Source organism: Notothenia coriiceps, unplaced genomic scaffold (assembly GCF_000735185.1).
Source record: "Notothenia coriiceps isolate Sejong01 unplaced genomic scaffold, NC01 NC01_scaffold00010592, whole genome shotgun sequence".
Classification (NCBI taxonomy): Eukaryota; Metazoa; Chordata; class Actinopteri; order Perciformes; family Nototheniidae; genus Notothenia; species Notothenia coriiceps.
Genome location: NW_011343293.1, coordinates 296,615 through 311,060, shown reverse-complemented (window position 1 = coordinate 311,060; position 14,446 = coordinate 296,615). Strand labels below are relative to the sequence as shown.

Here is a 14,446-nt window from a genome sequence, read left to right as displayed (position 1 = left end):
TTAATGTTAATGTTTCTGCTCTTGAGTCACGAATGTGATATGTGCACTGAAATCTATATAAAATAACATGAGTAGCTCTTGGCCAATTTCTTTTTTCAAAAGTAGCTCCCGGTTAGAAAAAGGTTGGAGACCCCTGGTCTAGAGGCTGTGCTGGTTGTATAGTCTGACCGCTGCAGGAAGGAAGGACCTGCGGTATCTCTCCGTGAGACAGCGGGGGATGGCGTCAGGTCCACCAGAACAACCTGCTGGCTCGTTGCGGATACGTAATTTCACATTCTAGCACAGTTTATCGCGTTTATACCTTGATTGTTGCCAACTACGATGCTCAGCAGCTCGCTTAACGGAACTTTGGCGCTGGTATCAGTTTTATTTCCCACCTATCACGGGAGTATCGTGTATAGAAAGTATTGAGTTATATTTCTCGCGCTACCTAACATCCATGAAGGCAACATGACAGAGGGAGGCCTGTCACTCAGGATGCCAAACTACTCTTTGCTAAGCCCCGCCCCCCCAAGCAACATCAGGGTCAAAAGTTTAAAAGCGAAAAAAAAGATCTGAAAGCGAAAAAAAAAAGATCTGAAAGCGAAAAACGATCTGAAGGTGAAAAGCAATGTGAAACCTGAAAAAAAAATTTGAAACTGAAAAAATAATTGTTTTGAATCTGAAAACGATAAAAATGTAACTGAAAAAAATAAGGATTCAAATATCAAAATATGTGTAAAAGTGAAATATGAAAATACATATTTTATTCAAAAAGATTGCTGAAATGAATCAAAATAATATTCAACCTGAAAAATGATTTAAAATACTTATTTTTATTTTGAATACATCATTGTATTTTTCAAAGTTCAGGATAAAAACTTGAACTTTCAAATAAATTGTATTTTTTGATCAAAACTTATGACCCTGAAATAGCTCCATACATTTGGAGTTCGTCGGGTGAAATCACTTCATCTCTTCATTGGTAACAAATTATTTTCCATTTTCCTTCTGCAAATCCATTAAGGATATGAGCACTATATGATACTAGTACCGCACTAAAAATGTATTCGGAAAATGTACTTTCTGCGTGTGGCGACGGAAACTCTGAGTTGTGATGATGTCCAAAAAATGTTGTGGGTTTCAACTGTAAACTTTTTTGTCCTTATGGTTGGAGCCAAGGAGGAAGTGAGGGTACAGAGATGAAATATGACCACATAAGAAGGAGGTCAGGGTGAATGGATGAGTAAAAAAAAAAGAAATCTTTCACCCTTGAGACTGCAGTCTATGTCCTGTGGGGAAACAGCAGGAAAATTATGACTTAACAAACATACTTTACTAAACCGTAACCAAGTGACTTTGTAGGCTAAACCTTACCAAGTTCATGTTAACTTCATGAAAACCGCGGCCAGTTGACAGTGTGGCCCTCCACTGCTATTCACCTTCAGTCAAACTACATATTCTGGTGTGGTATTCATTGGTAAACGTGACTATTAAGACTGTACTATTATATACATGAGGTATTATGGTTGTATAATAATTGTATATATCCTAGCATCCGTTAAATGTTGCCCCTATTTACTTTAATTCATGCCATTAATTCCTCAGAACTCTGTTTTTGGATTCTTTGTTCACTCCGGCATGCAAGGAAAACAACATTTTCTTCAATAATTCAAGGTTACAGGGTTGAGTATTAATATGCAAATGCACATTTTTATGAAGTGCAGTATCCCTTTGAGAATTATCTAGCAAGAATATTAAATTAGATTTTACAGATCTATATTCACCTGTTCTAAGTGTGTAAGCATCTGTTGGGATGATACTGAGAATTAATACAGGATGGGTCACCAGGTTACTAAAGTGTATAAAACTGATCAGGGTACACTAAAAACGGTTGACGTTTTTTTTGCTACCTATAGCAACACACACGTTCAATGTGTTTACCATGTGAAATGATGGAAAAGCTTACATATCCAAATAAGCTAATAATACTCAATAAGTCTTAATTGCAGTAGGAAGTGTTGACACAACTCTGTTAGATTAAAACAATTCCATAACATTGACAAATATATCAAGATAACTCAAGCCATAGAAGAACTTCTCAAATAGAGGAAGTGAGCATTGGACATAAACTCAGCCTCTGAAAAATGATTGGACTGTCCCTCCAATTTCAAATGAGTCTCCATATATACAGCTGCATGCAACAGCAAATCCATTTCCATACTAGCTTTGCATATGAATGGGTTACTTATAGTGGTCCTTAAGCCTTAGCAAACAGACCTTGAAAAGGGCACGATGGTGGGTGTCTGGAGTGTGGGTTTGAGCATCATAATTGTATAGTGTATGGTCTAAAAAGTGTACAATCATGAACCTGAACACAATACAGCTAATCAAAACATTTGTGTGGGTGATGGCCAAAGATACAATACAGCTTTATTTATAAAGCACTTTAAAACCTCCAGACCAAAGTGATGTACAGTCAAATAAACAAACAAAAACATACAAAAAGCACAGCTCACACACCATAAAACAAGTCAAAACAATAGACAATTTAAAAGCAATACAAATAAAATAAATGTCAATACGCTAAGGAGAAGAGGTGGTTTTTAAGAAGCGATTTAAAAGCAGGCAGTGTAGCGGCCTGTTTGATATGCAGGGCCAGATCCTTCCACATTGTGGGAGCCGCTACAGAGAAGCAACGGTCCCTTCTGAGCTTAGACCTGGTTCTGGGCACATTCAGGAGGATCAGCTGACCTGAGAGGGCGGTTGGGCAGGTAGGGGTGTAGGGGTGTAGCAGCTCAGAAAGATATGGCGGGGCCATGCCATTTAGGGATTTAAAAGTAAATAAAAGGATTTTGAAATCCTAAAATGTATTGGCAGCCAATGGAGCGAAGCCAAAATGGGGGAAATGTGCCCATATTTCCGTCTGCCAGTTAAAAGGCTGCATTTTGCACCAATTGCAGACGAGCGAGGGATGACCCATTGACCCCCATGTAAAGAGAGTTACAGTAATCCAGTTGAGTGGTGACGAAGGCGTGGATTACTGACGTAAAAAATTGCGTAGACCACGCCCACTTCCGTTTTTAACGTTAACTCCCCCTACTTTAACTTTCACGTAAACCAACGAAACTCGCTACGCATATCTAGGGTGCGGAGACGAGCAAAAAAGCCTCTTGGAGGGGTATAAAATAACGTACAGCAAGTCGGCCATTTTGAATTTGGCGTTGGAAAAACGCGATTTATTTGTTTTTCGTCCTCCGTACAAATCTATCTTGTCCTTGGGACTTTATCCGTACGACTCGAAATTCGTCGGGTAGCTTCTCGAGACATGGGCAATTTAAAGTTATCACGGAAACTTTTTTCTTTCGCACGGCATAGCCGTGATTTGGCGCCAAAGTTCGCGTTCGCTCGATGCTAGGCGGTCCCTCGCCATGGAACACGATGATGCCATAACTCAAACTGACATTCTCAGAACGCCACCAAACTTCACATGATGGTTAACACTGCGGCCCTGAACAGCTCAAGGTTGAATCTGATGTTACTTAATTTGGCGTTACCATGGCAACGGATCCTTCGCCATAAAACACGGTGCTGCTGTAACTCCAATGGACACGGTCCCATCGTCCCCCAAATCTTCACTTTTATATCACTGGTCCATGCCTCAACAGCTCTACGTGAAATCTGAAATCTCACCATATGCCGTTTCCATGGCAACGCATCCTTCGCCAAAAAATACCATGTTGTCGTAATTCAATGGAAAAATCGTCCAAACGGCACCACACTTCAGACTCTGCTTTAAATGGTCATGTGTCATCCGCTCATCGGTCCATGTCATACTGTCCCTCCGCGCATGAACATGGTGTCTTGTCGTAAATCTCATGCCGCAACGCGCGCTCGCGTCAACCGGCAACCAGACCAGACTAATCATTAATGGTTCCGCCCTGCAACACTCTATGTAATTATGGGATGTCATCATAATGCCGGTTTGCCATGGCAACGCATCCTTCGCCATAAAAAAGCGGTGAGGTCTTTAACGTCCAACCTCCGGGACATGGTCCCCTTGTCCCCCAAGTGCGCGTTCACTTTTATAATCACCGGTCCAATGCTCAACAGCTCTAGTGAANCCATACCCCTACAGAGGAGAAACAAACACTGGCCGTTTCTCAATCGCGAGGATGCTTGCTTGGTAGCACATGTCTTCCGAGTCACTTCCTTCAGAAGCGAGGTAAGAATCCTTCCTGGCATTCGGAAAATCGCTTCTGAAGGAAGTGACTCGGAAGACATGTGCTACCAAGCAAGCATCCTCGCGATTGAGAAACGGCCAGTGTTTGTTTCTCCTCTGTAGGGGTATGGAGGGCCTTTTAGATGTCTTTCTACAGGAGCTGGTCTCAATCTGACATGGCTGTCAGTAGCTACGCATTCACAGTTATTAGATTATTAAGTTGTTCATCTATTTGTTACACTGAATAAACACGCAACTTTAAATAATGTTCCCTTTCTTATTATAAAAGTATTAATATTGGCCATATTGGAAAGATTTGAAATTGTCAAAGCAGAGAGAAGGGTGCTGGCAAAAATTCCCCTACTTCCAACATGCATGGATCAGGGAAGCAGCCTTAACTATCGAGAGATAATTATTCAGTGAACTGCTGTTAGGAAAATGTAATCAGGTCTGCTTCAAAAGTGATTATAACGTTGGACGTAGGGGATGTTTTTCCAGAAACCCCCACTCTGCTACGACAATTTCACATCTTTCACCATAAAACTGCATCAGCTGAATACGTTCAAAGAATGTTGGCTTTTGGTGCTTCTAAATAAAGAAGAGAAAAGAAAGGACCATCTAGGAAAGGATTTTGCCCTGTGACATGAGAAAACAGCTACGTCATGTTTGTCAGGACATGAAGCAGCTTGTTTTGAAGCTTTAATCCAGAGTCACGGTGAACACAGAGTCCCATGACTACAGCACGTCCACCAGTAAATCTGCTGGAGGCCCCAGAGAGAATTAACAAAAGCTGTGTGTATGAAGCTAGACCTTAAAGAGGTGGGAAATGAAAAGCTCTAACTGCTAATGCTATATATATAAAATATAAATAATCTTAATATATCCGCCTTGATTGCACTAACAAAATTAGATCCTGCAGAAGTGAGGACCTTTGATTGACCTTCCTTAAATCATGTTAGCTTCTAATAATACGGCACGCAGCTGACAGTGTTTGGTGTGCCATGTTATTTACACACTTTGTTTGTTCACTGGTATCAGGAACTGTCACTGACCGAGGAATCATGGCCACGATGCAAAATGAAGACTTAAACTTCTGTCTGTTATACATGTTGTGTATTTTATAACAGAGTGTCAGGGAGCTACCTTTATTTATTTGTTATTACAACTCAACACATTATTAAACATTGGTAAAGTCGTGTATAGATATGTTTTTTTTCTTCTGCTTTATACTACTCCACTACAAAAATCCAGTGACACGCATTCTACTTTTTACTCCACAATTATAATTTTTTTAATAACTCACGTTGAAATTTTACATTTAATAATAAAAAGCATAATCAACAAATTATTTATCAATTACTATAAAAGACAAAACTTTATTAATGCACTGGTTCAATTCAACAGCTACCAAGCAGTATTTGTATAAGTATAAGTTACTCCTTTACCATCTGAACCATTAAAGTGATGAACTGATCAATACTTTTAATAAAATAATATTTTTAAAAAGATGTGGGAATGAATTATTCTGCAAAGTGAGTACACATTTATTGTGGTACTCTAAATATGTTTTGATGGTAATACTTACATTTTGAATGCAGGACTTTTACTTGTAACAGAGCATTTCTATCCCATTATTTTACGACTCCACCAATGGATGTTTTTATAAACCGCCCTCCCCCCCCTGTCACAAGTTTGATGCTGTTGTCATCTGACTGAGAGGATGTTGACTCAGGCACAGTGAATCTATCTTTCAAAATTGAAAGTTACTTCTGCTTAACAATAGGTCAAACTGTAGGCTTGATTCCATACACACAGAGACAATGAAGGTACACACGCAGACAGAACAATAATTAGGCACAGGAAGTTAGGACTTTATACTTTGAATGAACTGTGCTCAGATCCCACTTAGTCACAGACAGGACAGTGATGAGCACATGGTTAAACATGCGCTCATCACTGTCAGTTATATACTGTGTTATACACGCTAATAATATGCATGTGTGTTAGGGTGGTGACATATAGCGTTCACGATAATATACGTGTGGAGTTTTTAATAGGATTTTTCTTTAAAATATTGTGAAAATGGCATTATTCTGGCTGCCGTAATGACTTCATATTTATTACCAGTTGATATATTGACATTTGAAGATACAAAGATTATTTTGTATATTTGTTTGTACTTCGAAACTGTTTAGACGTGCCTTTTAGATTAGCGTTGATTTTATTTGTATGTTCTATTTAGGCCTATGTTGTATAGATCTCACTCTGAGTTACTGTTGTTGTTTACAAATAAAAGATCATTTTTTCATTTTTGTTATTTTATATTTGAAAGCAAACTCTGCTGAGCTATAGAACAATACAACTTTTCAGTATTATATCACATCACCAAGACTGTAATTATCCTAAAAATACCCTACATTTTCATATTTTGTAGGTTTATACCTGCCACCCATAGTGTGTGTTCTCACCTGCAGGCAGGGCAGCCTCCCACCACCACCACAGACGGCTGTATGATGGTGTAGGACGCGGGGTAGGGCTGCTGGGCTATGGCAGGGCCCATTTGGGCTGATGGGTATCCTGTAGTGGACAGCAGGCACACATGTTAATATGGACATTCAGAGTAAATCACAACATTAACAATTACCGTAACATGTTGAAGGTGACTTTGTTATGAGTGTGTTTGTAGGAGAGTTTACGTGATTATGACCCTGACTGAGGTTATATTGATTTTTTTTTCACCTGTGTCCATCTGTTGTGGTATCTCCGCAACACAATAAACACTGATACCACAACCACTTGTCGCTGTACAAATACACTGTTTTTTTTTTTAATAATGATCCCTTTTCAGTGGCAGAGTGTTTCATCACACAGGAAACAAGAAAAGCAATCTTCATTTTAGGAAAGAGTTACTTCCTTGTCATTGCAGCTCTTATACAATCAGTCATATGACAGCCTTCGTCATGTAAAGCAGACACGTACTGTAGCCTACAAGGGCTGGGGCCACAATAGAACAACTTTTAGTGCTACACTGTGCCAAAACTTCATAGTTTACATATCTAATCTAAAGTCATATCAAAATCCTGCCTTCAAAATATCCAAACATTAATTTATAAGGGATGTGCGGTTTATCGACTGACTTTTAAAGCCGCATATTTTCATTCACCCAAAAACAGGTCAGACACAAATGCCAGACATCGCTATCGGGATACTGCGCATGCGCAACTTTGTAGCACCTGATAAACGAAACTTATTACTCAAACAGGGTATTTGTTTTGTTAAAGTCTTGATATCTTTGGTTTAAATGTTGACTCCTTCACACAAACACACGCACAGACTGTGAGCAAAATCAAAACAAGGTCAAAGCTTTCCTTTAAACGAAGACGGAAGTGGGCAGCAGTGAGCCCTACGTCCGGGGGCTTTACTTTCTGGTAAATGTGGACCATGAACGTGTGCTCCGTAAACGGGGCTACTTGCCTTGTCCGGCGGGGTACTGGTAGGGCGGCGGGGCCAGCGGCGGGATAGCCCCATAGCTGCTCTGCGGAGGGGCATACTCGTAAGCCCCTGGGACGGTGTTGTAGGAGGGGGGTCTGTCCTGGAGAAGAGGTTTGTTGTCCACCATCTCAACACAACGTGATGCGACCCCAAGTTGTCTTGTTGTCTTGTAGCCTTCACTTCAACCACAGTGGAAAAGGTCAAAACTGAACTCAGGTTACTTGTCGTTAGTTGTCCGAAAAGCCGTGTGACGTTCGTTGAAACGCAGTTGCAACAAAAACAAAGAAAAAGACGCTGCGCAAAAATTAAACTTCGTCCCTCTCCATGCGCCAACTTTGTCCCCGGCGGCGCAACAACCCCAAGTATTTACCAAATGTCCACTAAATAGACAGGAATGGTCAGGTAATGGTTAACTTAACTCCATTTCCCTCTTCGAAGTTGGTCCTTTGGTACCAAAACAACAGGAATCTGTCATCGCAACGCCGTGTGCCCGTGTAACTCAGCTGAACTCAGGAAGGCTTTTCCTTTCTGTCTGGATTGTCACAAGAGAAGAGAATCATGTGATGAGCTGCTGTAGCGCCTCTGCGCACTCAAAGGCTTCTTAAAGCGACAGTGCATACAAATACAAGCTCGGTGCTGCATGCATGCAGTGCACTGCAGAGCCAGCACACATTCCACTACCTGCCAGTGCACACTGGTTTTAATATGGTCCTACCAGTGTACACAATCTACACGCTATGCTATACTAGTCAACATGTATTAGGTAAATGGTCCACAGATTGAGTTGAGCATACCTCGTCGTCGTGTGTGCTGGTTAAACTTTGTTCACATAGTGACTTACATAACTGTCGTCATTATAAGTGGGTAACCCTTAATGTTGCATAATATTAGATTTACATGCTCAGATTTATTTAGAGAATGGTTGCAGGTTTGGGGAGGATACAAGTGAGTGACTAACAGGAAATATAAAATACTATGATTTGTTGAAATGAGCGGTAGTCGAAATCAAAATGTATGAAGGGACCACATATTTCAATATTTTAATCTAATTTTAACTATCATAATTGGATGTTAAAACAAAAATATATACTCATCAGTTATTTAATTCATTTTTTTCTCTCTAATTCTCCTTCCATGTTTCCCACAGCGGCTCGATTTAATGTGACTTTATTAACAATGTGTTTATAGCCTATCATTTTATAGTATGTTACGCTGTGGTTAGGTTAAACTCTTTAGGTAGGCTACTTACTTTACTTTACACTTTATGATTGTTCATACTTATACTCCAAAACATTTTAAACAGGGGAAATTATGTACTTTTAGTACTCTACGTGTATTTGACCGCTATAGATATATTTCAGATATTTTTAGATACACTTATAAATTACTGGTATAAATGCATTATCAAATGTTCAACCAGTGGTGTCTTCTTATGCGTCATTCAGGATGTATATGACTTTCAATCAGTTTGTTATTAAAATCAGTTGCTGCTAGAGTTGTAGTGAGGCAATAAATGCAAAAACACAATGTTCGTAATAATCCTCTTGAAGATCTTTAATTCTTGCAAGCATGGCTCCTTCTAACAATTGAGCACTAGGGAGTAACATATTTAACAGCTTTTAACAGCTTTAAAGAATTACAGCAGAGGCACTTTAAAACAGATGCATGATGTAAAAACACAGGTACCCGCTATAAAACACTAAAACGAAACATAAACACTGAAGGGGACTTCCACAAGGGGTTGACCTTATGACCCCAGGTCAGTTTGTTCTCTTCCCACTAACTTTTATCTTGCTGTTATAAAAAATGTAATCCTCAAATCACTCAGTGTCGCACCAGTATAAAAAGTATTGATAACAATTGAATGTAGCACTTTTACTTGTTATTGTACTTATATTGTTGTAATGGGTCTTGTATGAGTAAATGATCTGAATACTTTTTTCACCATTGTAAATTAGGAAATGGCATGCTTGTCCAATCGGTCAGTCGGTTTTCTTTTCATCCAAAGACTCTACCTTATGATTATCACTCATCAAATTGCATTACTTTTAGGTAACAGTGTATGGCTTTAACTTTACTAAACATCAGTGTTTTCACATTTTGAATGATGTTGGTGCATAAATATAACTGCTGCATTAATGTGCTATGTTGTATTTTATGTTTTAGGTTGTGCTATCTGTTAAATCCTTTATATACTGCTAGATAGTTCTACTCAAATGTTTCTGTGAAACCATCATCATTTTAGTTGCATCGCTGTCCAGTTAAAACCATTTTTCTTTTAAAAGTCAAATCTCTATGAACTAAAAAGACATTCCTGTTTTCAGCTTTGTGATGATGCATTTTCCAGCTGATACATGGTCATTTTTGAATACATTATTGATCTTAAGAAGTAGGAACATTTTCTCAGCATGTAAAGGAAAACTGCATCCTTCTGGTCATCAGAAAAGTTACATCATCCCATTTGGAAAAAAATGTTTACTGGACAGGAAAGGCCTGGAAAAAAGTGATCTGCGCAGAGTAACAATAGTTGTCAGACAAATGTAGTTGAGTAAAAAGTACAAAAGTTGCCTTTGAGCTGTAGTGGAGTAGAAGTATAAAGTTGTAAAACATGGTTAACTCAAGTGAAATAAAGTAAAAGTACATACCAATTGTACTTATGTACACTGTAGTAAGTGTGCTTACATGCCAAACATCATTGTTATTTAAGAAAGCCGTCATTAAATAAAAGTTTCTCAGCAACATTTTCTTTATAGTAATGTGCTGGTGGTTGCTATGAAATATTCCTAACTGTAGCTAACAAGTAAACCCAACCTTGGGCTTCAATAATTCATCTGGCGCTGAATAAATTATTGAAATATGTAAATCAATCAGCAGCGACCGTCGTAAAAAAAGAGCTGCTCGTGTTCCACCAATAGGAGATAGAGAATCACCACTCCTGCGGAGTCTCAACCAATCAGAGAAGCACTTCCGCCATTTCCTGTTGTGGGCTCGGGAGTTGCACGGAGCATTCCTCTGGTCCAGAATGTGAATTAAATGCCCCAGCCGAAATGTGCATGGACCACTTTACTTTGCTTCTCCAAAACTGTTGCTCATGATGGATTTGTATATGTAAGTAATTGATATTTGTATGAAAGTGTGTGTGTGTTAGCTGCCTGCTGTCTTTAACCTGGAGACTCTGTAAACAGATTATAGCCGACTTTGCGGCATATGACTCCATATCGACTATCTGTGTTATTACGATGCATTGCATGCTTTATTTCTCTGTGTTTATTTAACATAAGGGTTTTGGATGTGTCCTAGCATGGGCCTCGGAGATGGCAGGTATCGGCTGTTGCACCTGATGTCATGTCGCGTGTGTTGATATTCCCTTGACAACCGCGGATCGGATACCAATATACAGGTAACGTTATGCTGCTGTGTGTGTTTGTCTATGTGTTTAACGGTCCACTGCAGACTAAAAGGTACATCAAGTTTATTCTAAAAATCTGAAGTCTTGTAATGTGCTAAATGTACCTTTTTCTTTGCAGCCCATGTATTTCCGTGTACTTTAAATTATAATTAAGATGATTTAGGTTTTATTATGTAAATGCACATTGCATTTTAATAAACCAAATAAAGGCCTGTGTGATTGTATGGATAATCGAGGAATAGTGGCTGAAGCGGATTAGTGTCAGTCGATAAAGCAAGCGTCAAGGTAGGAAGAATAACAAGAGGCTTCCTGTTGAATTTTCAGATTAAAAGCCCACTGTCAGGTTTTAGTACTTCCAGACTGATGTAAAAATAAAATAAAAGTGCTTCCTGGACCCAGTTATAATTGTCCGATGGGCTCTTTGGATAAGGACACATGTAGTAAAAAATACCAAGAAAACACTATATTTACAAACATTTAAAAAGCCTTTATTGTCATGGCAGGCTGTTATTACAACTAAAAAACCCACTCCTACAGGTTTCAGGGATTTTCTTGACTCCCTGATGAAGTCTTGATGTTGAAATATCACAATTTGTAATCAAATCAATTAGGAGAGGGCAACCCTATGTTGTTTTTATGGTACTTTTCAGAGTAAAGTTGAATTAAATTATGTGACTGTGGCTCAGGGGGAAGAGCAGATTGCCCACGTATCGAAGCAGGGTTGTCGGATTGATCTCAAGCTCCAAATGTCCACATGTCGAAATGTCCTTGGGCAAGACACTGAACAACAAATTGCTCTTGATAGTTTACCAGCACCAATATGTGAGTGTGAATGGGTGAACCTGAGGCAACAGGGCTTTGGATAAAAGCTCCATATAATGCAGTTTATTTACAAATTCTGAAAAAAAGAAAAGTGATCTAAAAGTTTATGTATGTATTTCTTAATACGTTGCAAACTACCGTAGCGGGAGTATAACTATTCAAGGATGAATCTAAATGTAAATGTAAAAGGTTGTGTCTCTTCAGGATATCATAGGACTGAAGTGTGGTCATGAAATAGATAAATGCAGCTGTGAACGATGTGTGATGTTCTGCTGTCTCCCTCAGGGGCCATCATGCCCATCACCATGCTGTGGGCCGTGGATGTGTACGGCCGGGTGTACAGCCTCTCCACAGCTGGCCAGCGCTGGGAGCGAGCAGACGACATGCTGCTGGAGCTGAAGCGCGTCACCGCGGGGAAGGGCCGCTGCTGGGGCATCGGCTGCGACCACCACGTTTACCTCAACATGATGCCCAGTGAGACCTCCATCCGCTACCGGGAGGAGACCTATGAAAACCAGGTGAGGTCAAGCTGTTTGTTGACACACTTAGATTGTAGACGCTATATAGTGTTATTACTGAAGTGCTGTTTCTCTCCTTGGGTTTCAGAGGTGGAACCCTGTGGATAACTTCACTGACACGCTGCTGCCCACAGACCGCTGGCCGTGGAGCGACGTGACCGGGATGAACCCTCAGCCTCTGCACAGCTTCCAACTGCCGTCACGCAGCTGGGAGTGGGAGGGGGACTGGTACGTGGACCAGAGCTGCGGGGGGGAGCCCAGCCAGACCGGGGTAAGAAAATGCACATACTGTAAACACACAAACAGACTTTCATTATTCTTTGCTTTTTTCTGTCTTGCTATCTTTTTTTATACTTTGTTTGTGTTTATTTTAAATGTTTTGCACTTTTATCTGTTCAAAAGTCCTTACAAGACATCAACTCTTATATTGACATCTTGTTTGTTTATAGATGTGGTGTTTCCTTTACCTACATTTCACCTGCTTTATATGAGCTTATTTTGTGTAACCACAATATTACTTAACTATATACGAATGTATGAATTTTGATTATACTTGCATCTCTATGGAGCTATTTCAGGGTCATAAGTTTTGATCATTCAAAAAAATACAATTTATTTGAAAGTTCAAGTTTTTATCCTGAACTTTGAAAAATACAATGATGCATTCAAAATAAAAATAAGTATTTGAAATCATTTTTCAGGTTGAATATTATTTTGATTCAGTTCAGCAATTTTTTTTAATAAAATATTTATTTTCAGATTTCACTTTTATACATATTTTGATATTTGAATCCTTATTTTTTTCAGTTACATTTTTTATCGTTTTCAGATTCAAAGGTGCTAGTGGAGTGCACGCGTCTCCAACAAGCCGACTTTGTTTACAAAATTGCGGTGCAACTTGGTACCCTGGAAAGAAATCTCTGCGTGAGAAATACAAGGTGTGGCGTGTGAGCGTGTGAATGGAGAGAAATGCGTGTGTCTCACGCCAAATGCGTGAGACTTGAGAGCTCTGTATATATGCCGTTAAAAACTGTGCTGCTAAATCCGCAGAACTGTTACAGGGTGTGTATTATGTAAAATGTGTAACTTTAAAAAATATATATAATTTCTTTTTTTAATCTTTAATACTTTTTTCATGCATGCTTTAGGTAGCATTAAGCTGTCTTTGGCTCTTCTCTGCTGTAACAATGTAAATGTATCCCCTGTGGGACTAATAAAGGTAATCTGATTCTGATCGCAAAAACCAAGCCAATGCGTTCATGGAGCTACGTGGAAGTGGGGAAGGACAATGCTTGATTGCGGATACGTAATTTCACATTCGAGAACAGTTTATTGCTCTTATACCTTGATTGTTGCCAATTACGATGCTCAACAGCTTGCTTAACGGAACTTTGAAGGTGGTATCAGTTTATCACCAATCACGGGAGTATTGTGTATAGAAAGTATTGAGTTATATTTCTCGCGCTACCTAACATCCTTGAAGGCAACATGACAGAGGGAGGCCTGCCACTCAGGATGCCAAACTACTCTTTGCTAAGCCCCGCCCCCCCACGCAACATCAAGGCCAAAAGTCTGAAAGCGAAAAAAAAGGTCTGAAGGTGAAAAGCAATGTGAAACCTGAAAAAACAAGATTTGAAACTGAAAAAATAATTGTTTTGAATCTGAAAACGAAAAATCTGCAAATGAAAAAAATAAGGATTCAAATATCAAAATATGTATAAAAAGTGAAATCTGAAATAAATATTTTATTCAAAAAAAATTGCTGAACTGAATCAAAATAATATTCAACCTGAAAAATGATTTCAAATACTTATTTTTATTTTGAATACATCATAGTATTTTTCAAAGTTCAGGATAAAAACTTGAACTTTCAAATAAATTGCATTTTTTTGAATGATCAAAACTTATGACCCTGAAATAGCTCCATAGTCTGTCCGCTGCATCTACGCACACACCACACACACGCACCTACAGCTCGTAAAACAGGCTACAGCCGTTGTGCAT

The 14,446-nt window shown here is 39.2% G+C and overlaps 2 protein-coding genes across 3 annotated transcripts in view; one reads left to right on the top strand and one right to left on the bottom strand.

The window, feature by feature from the left end:
• Positions 1-8,246, bottom strand: part of bri3 (brain protein I3) — a 14,987-nt gene extending 6,741 nt beyond the window's left edge. For both annotated transcript variants that reach the window (XR_798404.1, XM_010771836.1), the window contains exons 1-2: positions 7,676-8,246; positions 6,670-6,778 (exon numbers count right to left, since the gene is read on the bottom strand). Coding sequence is in view for 1 of the 2 variants with exons in the window: in XM_010771836.1 (XP_010770138.1) it covers positions 6,670-6,778; positions 7,676-7,820 (254 nt within the window). In the remaining variant the exon portion in view is untranslated. The remainder of the gene's footprint in view (positions 1-6,669; positions 6,779-7,675) is intronic.
• A 2,440-nt stretch (positions 8,247-10,686) lies between these two features.
• The window catches only part of LOC104946088 (serine/threonine-protein kinase LMTK2-like), a 44,212-nt gene continuing 40,452 nt past the window's right edge, over positions 10,687-14,446 (top strand). Inside the window, exons 1-4 of the mRNA XM_010771844.1 lie at positions 10,687-10,801; positions 10,994-11,093; positions 12,210-12,442; positions 12,531-12,713. Coding sequence (XP_010770146.1) covers positions 12,218-12,442; positions 12,531-12,713 — 408 coding nt within the window. The 5' untranslated portion in view covers positions 10,687-10,801; positions 10,994-11,093; positions 12,210-12,217. The remainder of the gene's footprint in view (positions 10,802-10,993; positions 11,094-12,209; positions 12,443-12,530; positions 12,714-14,446) is intronic.